The following is an 18,770-nucleotide window of genomic DNA, read 5'->3' as shown; positions in this document are numbered from 1 at the left end:
TTAGAAAATGGTTGGAAACAATCAAAAGACTGGAATTGACTCTAAATTTTGCTTCTTGGAAATCTCTGTAAAAGAAAAATGTAGGGTTCCATATGTACAGTATCATTATTTCAAATTATATTAATAAGACACTCCGATGCCATTTCAAATTACTTGTTTTGTTGGAAAACTGAAGTGATAATCTTGTAGATTTTCATGTAAATAAATGTCTGTTAAGTGACTATCTATCGCCAAATGAGGTAACACAATGGTGATTGAGCCTATGGCCCACTGATGAACGCCTTTGCATTTGCAGTATTACAGACTGGGTGTCTGTGGCGACTTTCCCAGAAAAAATCCCAAGCGGCGTCCAGTTAGTGACGTGTTCTCATCACCCAGCAGTGGTTGGTCTGCCAGAGAGGGTAGGCGGAGCTAAGCGGCTGCTTTTCCGCTCTCTGCAAGTGTTGTGAGTAAACAGTAATCTACTATGGCTGAACAAACAAAGAAAAGATCGATGACTACAGATACAACTTCAGAACAAACTCGACGCTCAGATGAAGGCAAACAGGAGTGTAATATAGCTGTTCATTTCCTATGTTGATTGAGAGTGTGAATGGCCTTGGGGAAAAAACTGTTCATGAGTCTGGTAGTCCCTGTTTTTAATGACCTGTAGTGCCTGCCTAAGGGCAGAGGGTCTGTGACAGCCATCATGCTTTAGCAGGGCCTGTTTATGTTCAATTGTTTCTGGTTCTTTCTTTTGTGTTGCAGGTTACTGGTAGGTGTGGCTTCTGTACATCTGTGAGTACCTGGCCAGTCTCCCTAGGTGCATTTAAGCCCTGGCCTTCCCCGGGTGTGGTTCTCTCTCTATCATCGTCCCTCTTCATGCTTCGGACACGTTATTGTTTGGTTGGCTTCGGCCGTCCTGATAACACTGATTAACGCACCCTGTAACCTTGTGTATTTAAACTTACATTCCTATCTTTGTAATAAATATTTATCGGTTCATCGTTAAGTTAAACAACTGGGTATTTCCTCCTTTTGTCATGGCTCGTTAGCCATGGCAAAAGGAGGGCTGGTCTTGGAACAGGTGGCGTCCAGGGTGAGAGCGGTCCTTAAAAGTGTTTGTAGCCTTGGAGAGGTAGCGGATGTTTGCAATGCAAAGATTTCTAGATCTTGCCGTACGTCTTCTTTTTGTTGTATGTCAACTTGTCCTTATTGTTCTAATAATTGTTAGAGTTGAAGTCTATCGTTGCAGATCCCGACTGATTTATGGTGTTTTGAGCGTCACTTTTTCCCCCCTTCCCCTCTCTATTCTCTCTCTGTTTACGTGTTGCATCCGTACACTTTGTGAATGCCAGCCGTCTGTGCAAGAAAGCATCTGAGCCTCTGCGAATCACGATGTGACAACTATGTCCAGATGCAAAGCCTGCGTGCTATTTTTGATCACCCCCAGTGTCATTCAGCCATCCCCTCGCACGGGGGGGAACACAAGGCATCAATTGGAAAGAGAGAGATGTCCTTGACAATGTGTGGCTGCTTTCAATTAACATCAGAGGCGTGTTATAAATATTCAGATGCGGCTCATTGTGCTCCCTTTGCTCGCTGGAACACAAACAGCTGCAATCACGAATCCTGAACTTGAATATTCCTTAATGCTAGAGGGGCTCCGTTACTGAATGAACGTAGACTCTCTTCTTCTCTATCTTATAATTACTATCTTTGTTGCTGTTGTTGCAGGGAGGAATTTTTCAGATGTCAGCCATATTTGCCAAGAAGGGACGATTGTTGTTTGGAGCCCTGCTGACAGACTGAGTGACAGATCTGCAGTGAGACGATCGCACCAACTCTGCCACGAGCCCAAACACAGAAAATCTGCATGGCGACCGCAGCAGGAGAAGCACACCAGCCTTTTTTATTCTAGCGGCAAAGTAAATCCTGCCCTGCTAAGGACGTGACCCAGTAAACTCACGTCGAACAGAGGAAGTAACAGAAAGATGGAGGCTCGACAAGTCTCCTGCGTCCCAGCCCATCCTTTCATCATCTTCCACACTTTCTCTCCTTACACTCATAGCTAATGAGGCGGTCGCTATTGTGCTCTATAGAAACAAGACAATCCTGCAAAGAGGAAAGCAGCACATACGCCTTAAACATCTCAAGATTATCCTGAAGAAGAGAGTTGTAGCTGACAAAATATCTATTAGAGTTGAGGTTTAACACAGTCATGTGAAGCAAGAAGCTCTCAGCCTTTGTTCTCCTTTGAAACAATAATGTCCATCAAGTTGTTGGAAAGAAATTATTTTTCCGCAGCCTTGAATTTTCTTGATCTTGTGATCCAAACAGCTTTCATACATCTGAATACATTCCAAAACATTTGCTTTAGAAGTTGTTGTTTTTTAAGAACACCAAAGCCAGCAACTAAAAAAAAAAAAATCAGTTTTCACCCTCTGACATCTGCAATTCTACATGAAAAAGATACCCTTTTATTTTGGCGGTGTTGCCACTGCCGTTGCCAGAGAGATTTCTTTTTGCTCATGCCCCGCTATTTGCCAAATTACTCGCAACAAGAAGTCAATAGGCAGGATTCCACATCCTCCGCGCTCTCCTTCCTGCGATGGGGAGGAGATGAAAGCCTCGGAGACGACAGGAAAAACGCTGCTAAATGTGTTGCTCCACAACTCCTCTTTTCTTTCCTCCCTTTCTGACGCTGTAAACGTTTCATTTACTCGAGCTCGGAGCCAAACCTGAGCCCCTGTTGTTAAAGGAAATCAAATAGAACACACAATGTAGGTTTGCAGCTTTCTTTGCAGTCTCAATCATACCCTGCTCATGACTAGAGCCAAAGCGTTGAGACAAGAACATCCACGTTCCTGTCTCTGTGTCCATTTTGTCAGGAGCACGATATAAGTATCAAGCGTTTAAAATGGGACCCCGACCAAAACTGCATGTGTAAGACAGGGGGCAGGAATGAGCGTTACATGCGGAAAAGCAGCTTATGCAAATGCTGTTTAGTAATAACAGCATTCAAGCAGCATTAGAGGGAGAGAGAAACGAATGGTGCTAATTGCAAAGAGAGCGAGCAGGCGGGCGAATGGGTAGGTGGGTTCACTCCATGCTGCCATTCAGAAACACGGCTTGGTGCTGGGAAACGATGACAAAAGACACCGTACAGTAGATGTTTATCTGGCTCTCAAAGCTGCGGGGATGATTTCATGGCCGTTTCTTTATATAACTGAGTAGGTGGAAATGTAGTCAGGAATCAGACATTTACTGTAACACTCAGATTATCATACGAGAGAGTTTAACGGCCTCAAGGAAACCTTTAAAAACACACGCTGACAGATATTTTCATGGATGCTTTGCCTTCCTAGAAGCTCGCAGACTCATTCTGTCACATTCATACCTAACAAATCCAGATTATGAATCATAAAAACAGCTCCTTTTACTGCTCGGAAAAATATCGACTCATTCTCTCTCTGCCGCAGCGGAAAAGGGCGTGCCACCTTTTTTTGTAGGCCTGGCCTTGAGACCTGAAAGAAATCTGCAAAGTGTTCTTCATCTCTCTCCAAATGTCACGCAGCTGCAATTTTATAAATACAAATAGATTTTAAAATGTTTGGTTTAAAGAGGGGGTATTATGCTGTTTCACATTTTAAGACATATATATAATGTTACAATGTTGGATGTTCAGACGAAACGTGGGTGAAGTTTCAAATCTGTAGGTAAAAGTATGTTGGAGTAATCCCCAGGCTTCTCAGCTCGATCTGCAGGCCCGCTGTGAACGCCAGGTTTCACACAGTTTTTTTTGACAGCCTCAGCAGGCCAATCAGAAGAAAGCAGGCTTGTAGGGGCGGGGTTTCTTAAAGGGACAGAGCTGACTGAGTCGTTTCAGGCAGAGGCTGTATGAGAGCCTGCACAGAGCAGGAAAATGATGAGGTTTTTTTAGCTGTAAATTATGCTCAGCTACTCCACAGGTATCACATAGTGAAATATGAAGCTTGAGATTAGCATAATACCCCCCCTTTAAAGTAACAATCTCGAACTCTTACCAATTTCGTCTACGTCTACGGCTGCCTGCCTCTGTCATGTTTCTAACTCTTGATTTGTAGACTGTTTGCCTTCATCTTTTTCTTTGGATTTTCACTTATTTTTTGTTTGTTCAGCCATAGTAGATTACTGTTTACTCGCAATGCTTATAGAAGCCAGAAGTGGGGCCACTTAGCTCCGCCTACCCTCTCTGGCAGACCAACCACTGCTGGCTGATGGAAAACGCGTCACTAACTGGGCGCTGCTTGGGATTTTTCCCACCAAAGTCACCACAGACACCCAGTCCACAAAAATACAATATACTGCAAATGTAAAGGCTTTCACAGTTTTCTGTGCGTCCATTGATCCCCTTATGACTCAAAAGAAAACAGATACAGGTCTTTCCCTGTCTCCGATTTTATTGAAGAGGCACACTGACTAAGTTTTGCGGTGCAAAAGGTGAAGCAGACAGCTGACTCAGTTTTGGGGAAGAGCTCCGAAATCTCTCATTTTTGGTGTTGTAGAGAATTTCAAACAAACATGGCACACATTCAGATGTTGGCAAAATGCGAGGGGATTGTGAGAACTTGCTCAAAAGTGAGAAATGAATACACTCTAGTCATCCAATTGTGATAAATGTGCCCATTTTGCATCAGATAGCAGTTGCTAGGTACATTCTCCTCCTGCCAAGTGTCTCTGTTATGTAATTTGTCGTACACTTAGCCGTAAATCACTTATATAGATTATGTAATAAGCAAGTTAAATGGAGGCTGAATATGGGAGCTTGGATTGCTATATTTTTTCTTTAATTATCCTCGTCCTGAGGTAAAATATCTGGACAACATGATCTATATACAGTAGCTGCTTCTGCACAAAGCACTGGTCAAAGCTCAGTAGCAGCAACGTGCTGCTGGTGGATCTGTAATAATAACGGAGGCCATCTCCTGGGAGTCATTCTGTGTGTGTATTGCTTTCTCTGGGCAAATAACAGGCGAGGAATCGGAGGCCATGTTGCAGCATCGAGTGCACCCTAATGTACGAAGCACACAATGTTCCCTCATGGTGTTCCTAAATCGCAACATAATAATCGCTCAGTGTTAAATATATTCATGATTAGCTTTATGATCGCTAAATAAAGTCGAGGCAACTTTCTGCTCTCGCCAACAAAGTCCAAAGGCAGATAGCTTCCCTCCAGCAGTCGAGTGGCTGCACTTGAAAACAAGAATAAGGCTCCTCTGAAGGTGAAGTGGAACAATCATTTGTTATTTCTGAGCAACTTCAAAGAGACGTGAGGAAATGTTGATGTGCTAATTCGTCTTGGCAAGGTGTATTTGAAACTGCCTGTACTCAACTCTTTATGAAAGTTAAACCTCGTACAAGTTCTTTGCTCTGAAATAACACCCTCTAACCTTCCACTGAGGCTTACAAGAAAGGAGCCTTGGATTGGAACTTCATGCATCACATCCAGTGACTTTTTATGAGCTTGTTGACGATGCTTTTATGAGATTATCAACTTTTATTGTCTTTCAAAACTGCACATATACGGTTTCTGACGATTTAATGACCCTTATGATGATTGTAATATAAATCTTTCATTTCTGATATGCCACCCCTATATTTGGAAAGGTTTGCACCATAGACTGTGTAAAAGAATCACGACACCACAGCTCCATAAAAGTGAAGCCAAAACCTCTCTATCGCCCCCTGCTGCCTGGCTGCGGTATAGGTCATAAGGCCCTCCTCCTCCATGTTAACAGATGGGACATGAGTCAAACTATAATCATTGGTTTGGACATGAAACTCTTCTCTGTTAAACCTGCATGAGTTGATTTTATTTGGGTCACTTAAGTGCCGCGCAACAACTTTCAACAAAACAATAATTTGAACACTTTTTATCTGCACTTGTGAAGTTGTTACAGTGAACGTGTTAGGAAATTAATTGCACATCCAGAGAACAGAGAGCAACACAAGCTAAATCGGGTTGTGTGTATCTTTCTGTTAGAGATTTGCAGGAGGGACAAATGCAGCCCTGTGAGGGCAGAACCTTAGAAGTGGAAGAATTTTTCAGTCCATTTGGAAGCATTTGGGCCCATCCAGACGAGGCAGATGGATGTTCAACATGAGCCTGGGAGTTTTTCCTTGCCACTGCTGCCAAATGTTGCTAAGTACTGCTCATGGTGGATTCACATTGGGCAAAAAGAATACGATCTCGACATGCTCTTGAGATAACTTTGGTTATGATTTGGCGCTATATAGATAAAGCTCGATTGATTGAAGGATGATTTTCTGTCTCTATCTCATCTCTCCTTTTTCTCTGTCTTTCTGTTTTCTTCTCTTCAGGTTGCATCTTAACGGTGAGCCCAAATCCTTCATCTGTGGACGGACCAGCAGGACTCCAAATCCTGCTCCCATCTATCTCCTTCTAACCTGTTGCAGAATTCTGCTCACAAACCAGCCTCCAGGTCAGTCATGAATCATTTCCATTCTTCAAAACTAACTATGGTTCTATAATTACACATGCATCTTCATATAACTGAATCAATTTAAGAGAAACTTGCACAGAACAAGCTGACAGACATCAGTGTCTTCCTGATTAGATGTGTGTCTTTATTTTGTTCCAGAGTGTTTGCATTGGAAGAAATGTCGCCTATTTATGTGCATGGTGCGCTGTAATGGATGCAGCTGATTGGCGGAGTCATGATTGACATCACAGAGAGAGAGAGACAAGAGCCCCTCTGCCTGACAATAGCTCAGCAGAGTGGGTGTAAAGTGACGCAGAGTGGAGTCTGCAGGTCAGGGATAAAGTGGGTCGAGCCCGCAGCCACACCTGGCCCTCGTCTGAAGAGCAGGTTAGCCAAGCGGGGAAAACAAAAGCCCTCAGATTCAAAACTCTCTGCATGTGTACTTGTAGTTTACATGCAGCCACTTCTGTGGGGAGTTTTTGTTGTTTCCACACATGAGATGTGGTGGAAAACCAAAACCCTGGTACACCATCTCTTATGTAGCTTTGTTTGTTTGTACCAAATTGAACAAATTAGAGGATGTATAAGGCAATAACTGTCTCACCTTCTCACTGCTTTTGATTGAACCTGCTGCAGACAGTTAGATTCACCGATTATCCTCACTATCCTAAAGTGTTCTCTGTAATCGATAGAATATTTGAAATTGGCGCCATTGCTGTGGAGAAAGTTGTACAAACAGCTTGTGGTTTCGCCCAGTCTACATTCCTACAACCCCCAGCGTGCATTGCGTCCCTCCCTCGGAAAGGGACGGCCCAGCGAGAGACGCTGGAGTGAAATACTACTGTTTTCGCTGCAGGCGATGGCTCAGAGCGGTACAGAATCCGAAATATGACGAGAATATACCGGTGGATTGTCTAAAAAATCTTCAGGTCTGCAGTCTACATTTCAAACCTGACAATTTTGATTGACACATGACATCGGAGGCGGGCGTCCTAGATTGAGGAAGTGTAGTTTAGCGAGCTCCCTGGTTTTCCAGCGCCCATTGGAGAAGCGGATAGCGTCCTCCAAAGGCACAGAGACTTTTTTATTTTTTTCTATCATAATGGCATTAGCTCCCCATAATAGCACGATAGGACTGAGGTTGAAAGTTGCCGAACTGGCCCTTTAAGCTGTATGTGATAACTGTTTTAAGGGCAATGTAACAATGTCCAATGTTCACTATGTTAAAGTCATAGAGAATGTCATAAAACATCTTGTATGAAGACCCTTTTCATCTGCTGTGATACATGAGTACACTGGTGTGAAATCGCTGCAAAGGAAGTGATATGCTAAATGTTTCTTACCACTACACATGTATGAGGATCTTTATCTACTGACTCTGAAGCACAAGCCTGCATGCCGCACCTTCTAAGTTAATGTTAGCAAACAGCATGTACATCCATCAGACTCAAAGCAACATTAGGATTCATTTAGAGTTGTATTTCTGGCTTACCGATGAACAATGCTCTTCTGTGTTCACCAGCTCATCCCTAGCCTTGTGTCTCTGCTGTTTGGTGCCGTGCAGGTAGTTTACAGAGCTGCCTCACTGAGAACAGCGTCCTGCTGTGTGTGTATGCAATGCTGATGAGAGCAGAAACCCAAAAGTGTAGAGTTGGAGGCTGCAAAACGGAAACAGTTTGTAGAGCTGAGAGGAGCGGCAGAGTTGGGCGACAATTCGTATTCTAGTATTTATAGTTTATAGATTAATTGTTGTCACTTTGTTCCATTCACCCTTTGTCCGCCATTGTGTTTCTTCCATCCTTCCACCACTTCATGAAAGACACTTTGGAGGTTAAATTAAGCAAACAAGCTCCCCTTTCATGAGCCAATACCTGTCTGCCAGCTTCATTCAGTTGTTCACTACATGCCAGGAAACACACACACACACACACACACACACACACACACGCACACTGCTTGGCATCTGTGTTGGCCCAGACTTTTTTACACACTCTTGTCCCTCTATCTCCTCCTCTCCGTCTCTCTCTGACCCAGAAGCATTTCTCCTTCCGCCCATGGAGACTTCCACCAAAGCTAAAAAAAGAGCCACTTTCCCGTCTCCTATGGAGGAAAGAGAAAAGACGAGATATGGGAAGGACTGCAGCCCCAGAGTGTCATTATAATGGATAATTTAAAAGGCATGTTCTGCTTCTGAAAAGCCTTCTCCTGCCGAGAACTTAAGTATGCACGTATGCATTGAATGTAACACATACAACGCAAACAGAGGCTGGTAAGAGAGGCACTTGTCTTCTCTTTAGTTCTTCCACTGGGAGATATCATGATGAATAAAGGAAAGGCTGCTTAAAGAACAATGGCAATGACAGGGAACAAATCCCTCAGTGGCTGCCAATTGAGAGGTGTCTATAACAATCGTATGTATCTTTGTAAGCACATACAGGGAAATTACATGTGACAGAAACTGCCAGGTTTTATCCAACAATGCGTCACGACTCAAATTAATTAGAAACGTCAGCTTTTGTCCAAAGCGACGTACATCTGAGAGTTAATACAACGCAAGCAGCGATCACGACAGGAGGGAACAAAGTCAGTAAGTGCCAACAAACAGGTTCAAGTGCGATCGGATGCAGGTGCCGAGACAGCCAGTGTGCGGGGTGTAAAAGAAGCAGATTATTTTTTATCAACATCAACAAGATCAATGTCGTCATCATCATCATGACATCCTCAAAAGCACCCAAAGCTACCCGATTAAGGGTGGACCCAAACTAAAATGCATAGGCCAGAGTTTTGGTCTTTTCATGGGATTTTTACAACAAGAGAAAAAACTGACATCAATAAGTATCATCAAGATCAAGATTTGGGTTTCAATCGAAAGTGAGTGACACCAGAAAAGACCATATTTTATCCAAAGATACAAATGTGCACCAACTAACCCACAATGGGCAATCCATCAGGAGGATGTTACTAATTTATCCAACCTAAACATGCAACCAAACCATCTTTGAAAGTCTGTTGGAAGTGTTTAGCACAGAGGCAAAATGTTAATGTACAGATATTTTATGAATTAAATTTGCCTCCAACTGTGCATTGTCTGGAAATTCTTGAAGATGGTAGAAGAAATCAACCTTAACAACAAACCCATAAATCTTCTTATACCAGCATGGTAACCCACTTCTACCCTAACAGCGCCTGATTGTCCGATAATGGAAGGTGCAGTTCCAAATCTTCCAACATTCAAAGGACGACAATACAAAAATTTAATATGCTTCATCTTCGCTGCAAACACAAGGTGAATGTTCCTGTGCTGTTTTGTCTCTCTGGATCTTCCTCTTAGAAGATGATGGCTCAGGATTTGAGCCGCACTCATGCAGCATTCAGCAAAGCCTCCTCCATCCTTCGCCGTCTTATTAACCCCACCCCCCTCATGTAACATACAGCTGACAGCCGCCCCACAACCGGCCGTGGCCAAAAAAACCCTTCCTCCCTCTCTGAAATGATTTTGCATGAATGAGCTGAAAAGTAGCATCAATGTTGCTGCGGCTTTCACTGACAAGTGTGAACGTTCCTTGAGGGCTGTTTCGTGGTGTAATGCGCCGCTGTGGAAGTGTGTGAGACGACTGCTTGCCCTTTTCTAATGACTAAGATTACTGATACAGTCAGTCACTGTCACTCAGCGCTGACTTACAGACGGAGGAAGAGGAGACAAATGGAGGAAAGGATGGAGTTAATACCCAGAGAGGAGGTGTGAGAAGAGGGAAATATATTGCTAAATGCAAAATGGCAGCCATTGTCTCTGAGAAACAAGCAAGAGAATGGACTGCAGGCATTGTTTCCCTCTCGAGCTTTGTCCCTGTGACAGAAATACCAATTATTCATCGCTGGAGAACATTTCTATTCAGCGCTAGTGGTATGTGGTCTAATTCTTCTTGGTTGCAGTGGTGACACGCACATCAGGAAGGCAACACAGCATCTCCCAGCCTAACAGCCTGTTAACCGATTTCTTGCCATGAAGAGAGATGCTCCTGTCTGCGATTTAAAAGGTTAAACACACACACACACACGTTTATATCCATACCTGCCGATGAGAAGGAACTCCCCGTACACCCCGAGTCTCCTCATGGCCATCAGGAGACCGCGGACCGTCATGCCCTCGCAGAAGCACACCACGACTCGAGCTTTGGGAAGACGATCTCTTAGTTTCCTCAAAAGGCGATCGTAGTGTTTCTCCCCCGCGTTGCTGTAGATTTTGTCCGAGTGGGCGATACATAAGCCTTCCAGAGAGGCCAGCTCCTTGAAGGCCTCCATGCCGCTCTCACCGTAGTTTCCTAAAAGGGATGAAGAAGTTATTAAAGATACATTCTGTTAAAATGTCTGATGTAAATAAGCCTTTGTGGATATACGTAAATCATTTCCTGTGTCATTTTCACAAATGATGGGCTAGACATAAAGGGCATTATCTTCTGATCGAAATAACACAATCAATGTTTACATGCCTCGTTACTTGCACAAACACATTGACATTATAAAGCAGGAGTAATTGCTTTCAACCATACATTCCCAATGATTCCACTGATGCACAATCAATGTTATGCTTAAAGCTCACAGCAGTAGCTCAGCGCGTCGAGTAAAGACGCAGCTGATCCTCTGATAATGAGTGTCAGAGAGAGTTTCCAGGCTACTGATTGCAATCAAAAAGGGGGCTGAGGACAGATCGCTATCCTTGTTTTAACGGCACATGCAGCATCTCAATCAAAAGCCTCCGTAAAGCTGTTTGAGTCTAAATCTTCTGTTGTCATTCAGGCTGTAGTGCTCGGCTAATGTGTCACGATCGGGATTGTTAGTAAAGCCTGCGGCTCTTTAGCATGAGAGCTGGATTACACAGACAATCCAATCATTTGTGCATGCTTGAACATGTGCGCTTGTGAGTTTTAACGTGTATGTTGTCAAAGTGAAATTAACTGCAAAATCAGAAAACATTTGCTGTGCAGATGCCTGTAGAGAGGCTCCTGAGGGCCCCCATGCCCCTCTGCCCTTATATGCTGGCAGGGGCGTGTCCAGACTCTTTGAATTGAGGTGGCCTTACTCGGCACTAACACTGATTCATGCGGGGGTGGCATGAAGTATGTGCTTGCACACACGTGTTAAAATAGCATTTATTCACCGTTTCTGTCTCCACTTCATATCTACTGTAAGTGCTTACATTAATGTATCATAAGCACTTTCACACATGCACTGCACTGCTGAAAATGTTCTTGCATAACCCAGTTGGAGTTGGCATGTGTGAGCACAAATGTCAGAATCCGCTCATCCCGACTTTAGGTGGACTTTTCCTGAAAGGTTTGTGTTTGAGCCCGATCATGTGACCGCAGCAGGTAATAGATTAAGATAAGATAGTACTTTATTGATCCCCAGTGGGGAGATTCGGTTGTTGCAACAGCACAAAGACAAGTAGCACGAAGGCAAGTACAAATAGAATAGTCTGGAACATTCACCGCGAGCGAGTGGGCGTGATGAAGTTCACGTTGAGCGAAGTTTGGCTGCTTTATACTCTTTACTGTTCGCCTCAGTTGTCAGCATTATGTTTCCTACTATTGCGTTTGTATTGCAAAGTCTTTACACATGTTGTATACATTATGTTTAACCAGGCACCTCCACTCATCTAAACGAAGCAGACTATTTTGAGTTGTGGGAGCGTGTCCGACACACATAGTCTCCTGCTGTGAGGTACATGTGTTAAAGACAAGTCCAGAGAGTGTCTGACTGTGTCCACGCTTCATTCTTTAAGGCAAAAGAAGATGTTTCTCCAAAAGTCACAGTATAAAGAACTGTTACGCTGGGTATAAGTTCCTGTTTGTTTGCTGTTGTTTTGCAGGAGGTGTTCGGCATTCTGGGGATGAGAAGACGCTTAGCGAGAGCTAAGTGAGAAAAGCATTTAGCCAACCTGTGTGTTGTATTTCTGGGGGCACCTCAACCTCAGGTTAGCTGTTGCTGCGTCAAGGAAATAAATCAGGGTTCTGTTGAGCTAGCAGTCAAGCTAGCTATCGCTTCTTCCTTGTTCTCCCTCCATCCGTCTAGCTACCCCGCAACGCTACAGTACCAAAATAAAATTGCTAGATGGAAATGCCACAAAAGCTACGAGCAGCCAGTTGCAACAATAAGGTGGTTTGAACTTAAGCCCTGCCTCTGACCTGATAGTTTGGGGGGGGGGTAGCAATCAGACTTCAGGGGGGGGCAAAGCCACCCCAGGCCACCAACTGCACACACCCCTGGGATGGATGAAGAACGGTCGCATTTTAGAGCGGACGACAGCAGCACTAATGCATTTACTCAGGCACACAATGGACCCATGTGTTGCTTCTCCAATAGTCCTTTGATGATATTTTTCTCAGTTGCTTCATTCTCCCACCGCGAAATGGAAATAATGATATCCAATTATTCCACTCTTTCCATCCAGGCTGCAGACAGGTGGGTGGTGGTGCATTAGTTGACAGCCCATTTGACAATGACCACGGGGGGAAAAAAACAGCTTCGAGTATTCCTATCAGACTGATGATGATCAGAACAGGTAATTTATGCAATTTCACAGCCATAGCTGTTGCTACGGGAACAGGCTGCATTTATAACTTGTCTGAGGTGGCGGAGAGGAGAAAACTCGCGAGCTCAAGCCAGTCGTGACCAGCGTCTCACAAGGTAACTGAAGTGGATTGACATGTGACTCAATCAGACAAATCAGGATTTAAAGTTCTAAGAATTTAATCTTCACCTGTAGTCAGTGTGAGGATTTATGTTTACAGAAGGATAAAAAGCATATTTAAATTTCAATTAAAGGTTAAAAGTTTTTACTATTTCTTGAAAGTATCCCACTTTTATCACTACTGCAGCGTGTTGAGCGAATGACGTTGCTTTCAATCAAATCCATCCTTCCCCTGACTGATCTTTCATTACTCTTAAATTATGACTCGACTCCCAGAGGATCCTCCTGCACGTTTACTGAAGGTCAGACAGCTGACGCCACCTAGTTAAGCCTCCAGGTACTACAGCTCCCAAACTCCCTCCCTTCATCTATCAGATAAAAGCTCCTCTCCTGCACCTGACTATAATAGACTTTCCAAAGACGTTTTACACTCCCCGAGAGTCTCAGCTCCTCAGGGGGGGTGGTCCTGGGTAATGTAGTCTGTCAGTCATAATTTGGGTGCACCTCACTGACTGTGTTTCACAGAGTCTTTAATGAAAAGCTGTGGACATAATTCACATCCAAGTAATTACTGCGTCTACCCGACCCTTCTTTCCTTTTCACCTGCTGCCTGCAGCATGAAACACTTGCGAGTCGACTGAACAAATCAGCCGAAGAGTTCTGGAGAAGAAAGGGAGCATACTGAATGCTATTCATTCTATGGCTTCTTTAAAGATAAAGCATTTGCTTTGATATATGTGCATCTTTCGTCTAATACAGACCCTCATGTTCGGCTGGATTCTTTGCTATGGAGACTGAAAACACAGCCAAGAAGAGAGATCAAGACCACCCAATGTTGACTCAATATAGCCTCTACTTAGAGTCCATAGTGCACATGCAGCTGTATGACTATGTGTGGGAGGATGCTTTTAGTAATGACCAAACAACACTCCAGACAACGGCGTAAAAATCCTAATGGAGATAAACTATACAACAACCTGCTGTAAAAAGCAGACACTGTGACATTTCTTTGACATCCAGCATGGATAATGCACCTGCAAAAAAAGCACTAAAGAGGGTCTTTTTTGGAGATGTGGACATTTGCATATTAAGTCTGTGCATATTTTATCATTTAATAAGCCAGAGGTTTAACATAAAGACGCAATTATCTGTCCAGGTTCCAAAAAATATCTCGATTTTAAGTCTCTCCTTGTGAGGCCGAGAATATCTACAAAGTCTTGTGCTAAAATGATGGGATAAAATATATATTTTAAAAAATCCTCCCAGACTCAGAAAACAATGAGAACATTGGTGATGCCATGGGTTAGAACAGCACAATGAATGATGACTGACAGACAACATGCTTGGTGGTGGCATGATGGTGATGTTCCAGTTATAGAGGTCAGTGAAGGGGTCTCACCCTCAGTGTGCACCGCAGACACGTAGGTCCAGTTGTAGCGCTTGACGATGTCCAGCATGGCCCGGGCCTGCAGGGTGTCAGAGGCCACCACCCGCAGGAAGTACTTGAACAGAGTCTTGTCGCTCAGGTCGATGCTGGTGGCGGAGTAGGCGATCTGCGGGATGTTGAAGAGCTGCAGGAGGTTCTGCACCTGGATGGCCACAGAGCTGGATCCGGGTCCGATCACACCAGCGATGGGTTTCTTGGAGGGTGGAGGGTGGTTGGACGGGGTGCCGTCAATGCACCACTTGGACCCGTCCTTATCATCCCGGATGGAGATGAGGGAGTCCCGGATGAACTCGATGCTCTGCTCCAGGGCCACAGAGGAGTGCCAGCAAGAGTCCCGGATCTCACAACCCAGGCTAATGTTGGGGAGCAAGTTGGGGTCCGCGTTGATCCGGTCCAACGTGTGGAACATGGCCTCCACCCTTTGGATGCCATACTGCTCGCGGACGTCCCCGCACTTCCGCTCTGCCACCTTTTCCGCAGACGGCTGGTGGTGCACGGAGAAGAGCGCGCCGATGATCACGTCCCCGTCCATGCGGGCCACGGAGCGGGACACGGCGCGAGGGACCGCCGCCCTCTCGTAGATGGCGCTGCTGTGGGAGAGCACGAGGACGGGGAAGAAGAACGTGGGGAGACACAGGAGAGCGAAGAGACCCATCTTTACGCGTGCCATGTTGTGCCACATCGCGTGAGCCGTGCCAAGTGCGCAGGCATAGGCATACTATCTGCTGTCTGTCAATACATCCACGTTTATCCCAGCGACCATGATGTGCGAGCACGAGACCCGGGGCAGATCCGCGTGCACCTGCAGAAAAATCAGACAAACTGCTTAGACATGTAAGAAACGAAATCAGATGTGCGTAAGGTTTATGTAGGAAGAATTGACTTGGCACGCATGCTCACTTCCATCAACGCCCTGTTCTACATTCCTACAGCTGGCAACAGTTTTCGTGCCTTTGAGCAAGGCACTTAACCCACACCTTTCTGATTAGTAGCTGTTCATGCGGACTTTGCGGGTGGTTAGCTCCGTAGGGAGAATTTATGTACTTTTAAATCTCTCAAATTAATTCTGTTTCTATTACAAATGAAATGTTGAGAGAGGCTGGAAGTACTGTGCTCTCTTTCCATTGAGAAAACCAGGCAGAATCCGGATTTCAGCACCGTGGACAGCGCGCTTTCCAAACACTTTTTACAAGGACGTGTTGGGGTCTGTTTGGACTGGTTATCCTCAAACACACACACACACACACACACACACACACACACACACACACACACTGTTCACCGTTTGACTCAGCTAGTTTGTAATAAAGCCTAGAAACTACAATCCCTCCATAGCCGACACCTATATGAATCTACACGAGGATGCCTGTGTGTTTAAACGCACCCTATACATTCTGCTTATCTGTCATGCAACATGGGGTAGCGTCGGTTGAGAATAATTATAATGACATATAAACAACAATAATAATGATATACGAACTAAGCATGCATCTCCCAGCATGACAGGAATGGTCTGTTCTCACGAGCTTGCTGTACATTGCATCTCTAATTTCCACGCTCCTTTTTAAATCACATACATTCAAAGATATATTTTCTGTGTCCAAGGCATCATCACTTACCTGAATCCTTGAGACATGTCGCGTGCCTTCGTCCGTCTTCTGTGGCGCGTGGTCCTCGGCTGTATCACTTGAGTCTCCCTCTCTCTCACTACCCCCCTCTTTCTCTCCCTCTCTTTCTCTCTCTCTCTCTCTCTCTCTCTCTCTCCCTTTCACTGAACATGAACATGTAGATCCCCCTCCAACAGACGCCTATTCTGCAATATTTTATCAGAGCTAAATGACAGACATATCAAAATCTGCTGTAACGTTTATTGACAAATTATATATTTTTGACACCAGTGGAGCATTTAAGCCTGTTGTCTGTGAAGGATAGCTGGTTAGCTCGTTTACTTCATTACCAGTACTATTATCTCATGCACGGTACTTTAAGCTTAGAAATGTTTGTACGGGGGAAAAAATGCCTTTTAGATTCACGCGTGTTAAAGGAAATGGGGAAAAATGCGACTATAGGATTTTTCAGTCATGGCTAAAACGCTGTCTAGTCTGCAGCACTGTCTGGAAAATGTTTCTGCAGCAGCACAAAACTGTATTAACGTGTGTCGTTGTGCACGGATGATGTCCTATTAATACTGGCTGTTGTAGCAACTTAATATTCAGTGTGTTATTTTATAGTTTACAACCATTCCGATTAAATGACAGCTCACTACAGCTCAAAGGAGCAAGGGACATGTTTTACAGGCAGGTATAAGCACTATTTGATTTCATATGTTCACTCTTTGAGTCTCCCCTGATAAAAACGCTCCAGTGGATGGTTTCAGCACCATGGACAGCGATCAACAGTTTGCATAGCGCCATCTAGCGCTTGGTTGGAAGGTCGTTGATAGAAATTCCAATAGTTAGGTCAACAAGGGGGCTGCACGGTGGTGCAGTGGTTAGCGCTGTTGCCTCACAGCTAAAAGGTCACTGGTTCAAACTCCGGTTTGGGTAAGGTGGGCCTTTCTGTGTGGAGCTTGCATGTTCTCCTTGTGCATGCGTGGGTTCCCTCCGGGGTCTCCGGCTTCCTCCCACAGTCCAAAGACATGCTTGTAAGGTTAATTGGTGACTCTTAATTGCCCATAGGTGTGGGTGTGAGTGCGAAAGGTTGTCTGTCTCTATGTGTCGGCCCTGTGATTGACTGGCGACCAGTCCAGGGTGTACCCCGCCCTTCGCCCAATGGCAGCTGGGATAGGCTCCAGCCCCCCGCGACCCTGAACAGGATGAGCGGTATAGATAATGGATGGATGGATGGAGGTCAACAAGGACCAATCCTAGATCACCTCCAGCTCCTGATTGGAGCTTTACTCACTGCTACAGCCTTAGACCATTTATGCCATCAGGTCTTCGTCTGCACGGAGAGCTCACAAGTCAACTAATGTGCTTTCGAACAGCACCATATGTTTGTTCTTACAAGTGGCTATAAAAGTTGTTGATGATGTTGTAGGCTACAAGCACTGAGAATCTTATCGTTATCTAAAATCCAACATTAAACCACCTGAAAACTTGCAAACGAAGGCATAGTTTCAGCACCGGACAGCTCCCCGGAACAGGTGGGCTGGACCAAGGTGGGTTCAACATCCATTCATTTATCCACTCATTCTCTATTTCTCTTTACTCTCTTTGTCTCCTGAGTTGGTCTTTGCTGAGAAGGCATGGCACAGTGCTGCATGGCCTTAACATTATAGGACCTCAGTAGCAGATTTTGTGTGACTGCTTTGCTCTGGCAGTAAATCTCAAATAAATCACATGAACCACTGAAACACACATGGTTGCATGTCATCATGCTTGGATTTACATAACATACAAATTGAAAACAGTCTGAGAGAGAAAATGCTATGATTGCATTTTGTTTCCACCCTAAATCCCCTGAACATAGGTTTTAATACAACAATAGCATATATTTTAGAATAACACAATCTGGAGATGTTGCATTATCAGCTCATGCATGTTCAGTAGGCTATTATAGTATAGCTTTTTTTTTTTTAAATGGGATACAACTATACCCAATGGATTTTTTTTCCTAACATAGATAAAAAGATATTAAAATGAAAATGTCATTTCAAATTCGCTCTTCTTTTTATCTTTTATTTTACATCATGTAGCCTCAAATGAGATCGTCCCACTGTCTGCATGGCTTTGTTTCAACACTTAAAGACAAGTATATTCAGGACTGCTGAGTCCTTTTCTGCTGCTGTGTTCATGAGTCAGCTCCTCGAGCTCTGGGGGTGCAGTTTTGTAGGTGACCCGACCTCGAGACGTGGCGTCTCATTCAGTTTACAACAATGAATCGAGGCACACAGTCATCGATAGGAGGCTACTTGACAAAAAAAGTGGTACAATAGCGACATCTTCTGTTTGGTAGTGGGTACTGCATGTTGTTAAAAAGTTGTGTAAGGCAGTGTTACAGGGTCTAGAGACATAAAGTGAATTTCCTGTTTATTTTGCCGTCTGATTATTCATTTAAATAACACATCAAGTATACTCTTATAAATACTCTGACATGCTATGAATGTGTCATAACTTCCCTGTCATCAATTGGAAATATGCTTGTATTTGCATTGCTATTTCAAACG

The 18,770-nt window shown here is 44.2% G+C and overlaps 1 protein-coding gene across 2 annotated transcripts in view; it reads right to left on the bottom strand.

Moving 5' to 3' along the window:
- Positions 1-16,350, bottom strand: part of grm1a (glutamate receptor, metabotropic 1a) — a 36,910-nt gene extending 20,560 nt beyond the window's left edge. For both annotated transcript variants that reach the window (XM_069685966.1, XM_069685974.1), the window contains exons 1-3: positions 16,222-16,350; positions 14,555-15,404; positions 10,537-10,786 (exon numbers count right to left, since the gene is read on the bottom strand). In XM_069685966.1, the coding sequence (XP_069542067.1) occupies positions 10,537-10,786; positions 14,555-15,284 (980 nt within the window). In that variant the 5' untranslated portion in view covers positions 15,285-15,404; positions 16,222-16,350. The remainder of the gene's footprint in view (positions 1-10,536; positions 10,787-14,554; positions 15,405-16,221) is intronic.
- Between the last annotated feature and the right edge of the window lie 2,420 nt (positions 16,351-18,770).

The sequence above is a fragment of the Semicossyphus pulcher genome, unplaced genomic scaffold (genome assembly GCF_022749685.1).
Source record: "Semicossyphus pulcher isolate SPU_LCO1_2020_fin unplaced genomic scaffold, fSemPul1.0.p SCAF_11, whole genome shotgun sequence".
Taxonomy (NCBI): domain Eukaryota; kingdom Metazoa; phylum Chordata; class Actinopteri; order Labriformes; family Labridae; genus Semicossyphus; species Semicossyphus pulcher.
This window is presented reverse-complemented; position numbering and strand designations above follow the sequence as displayed.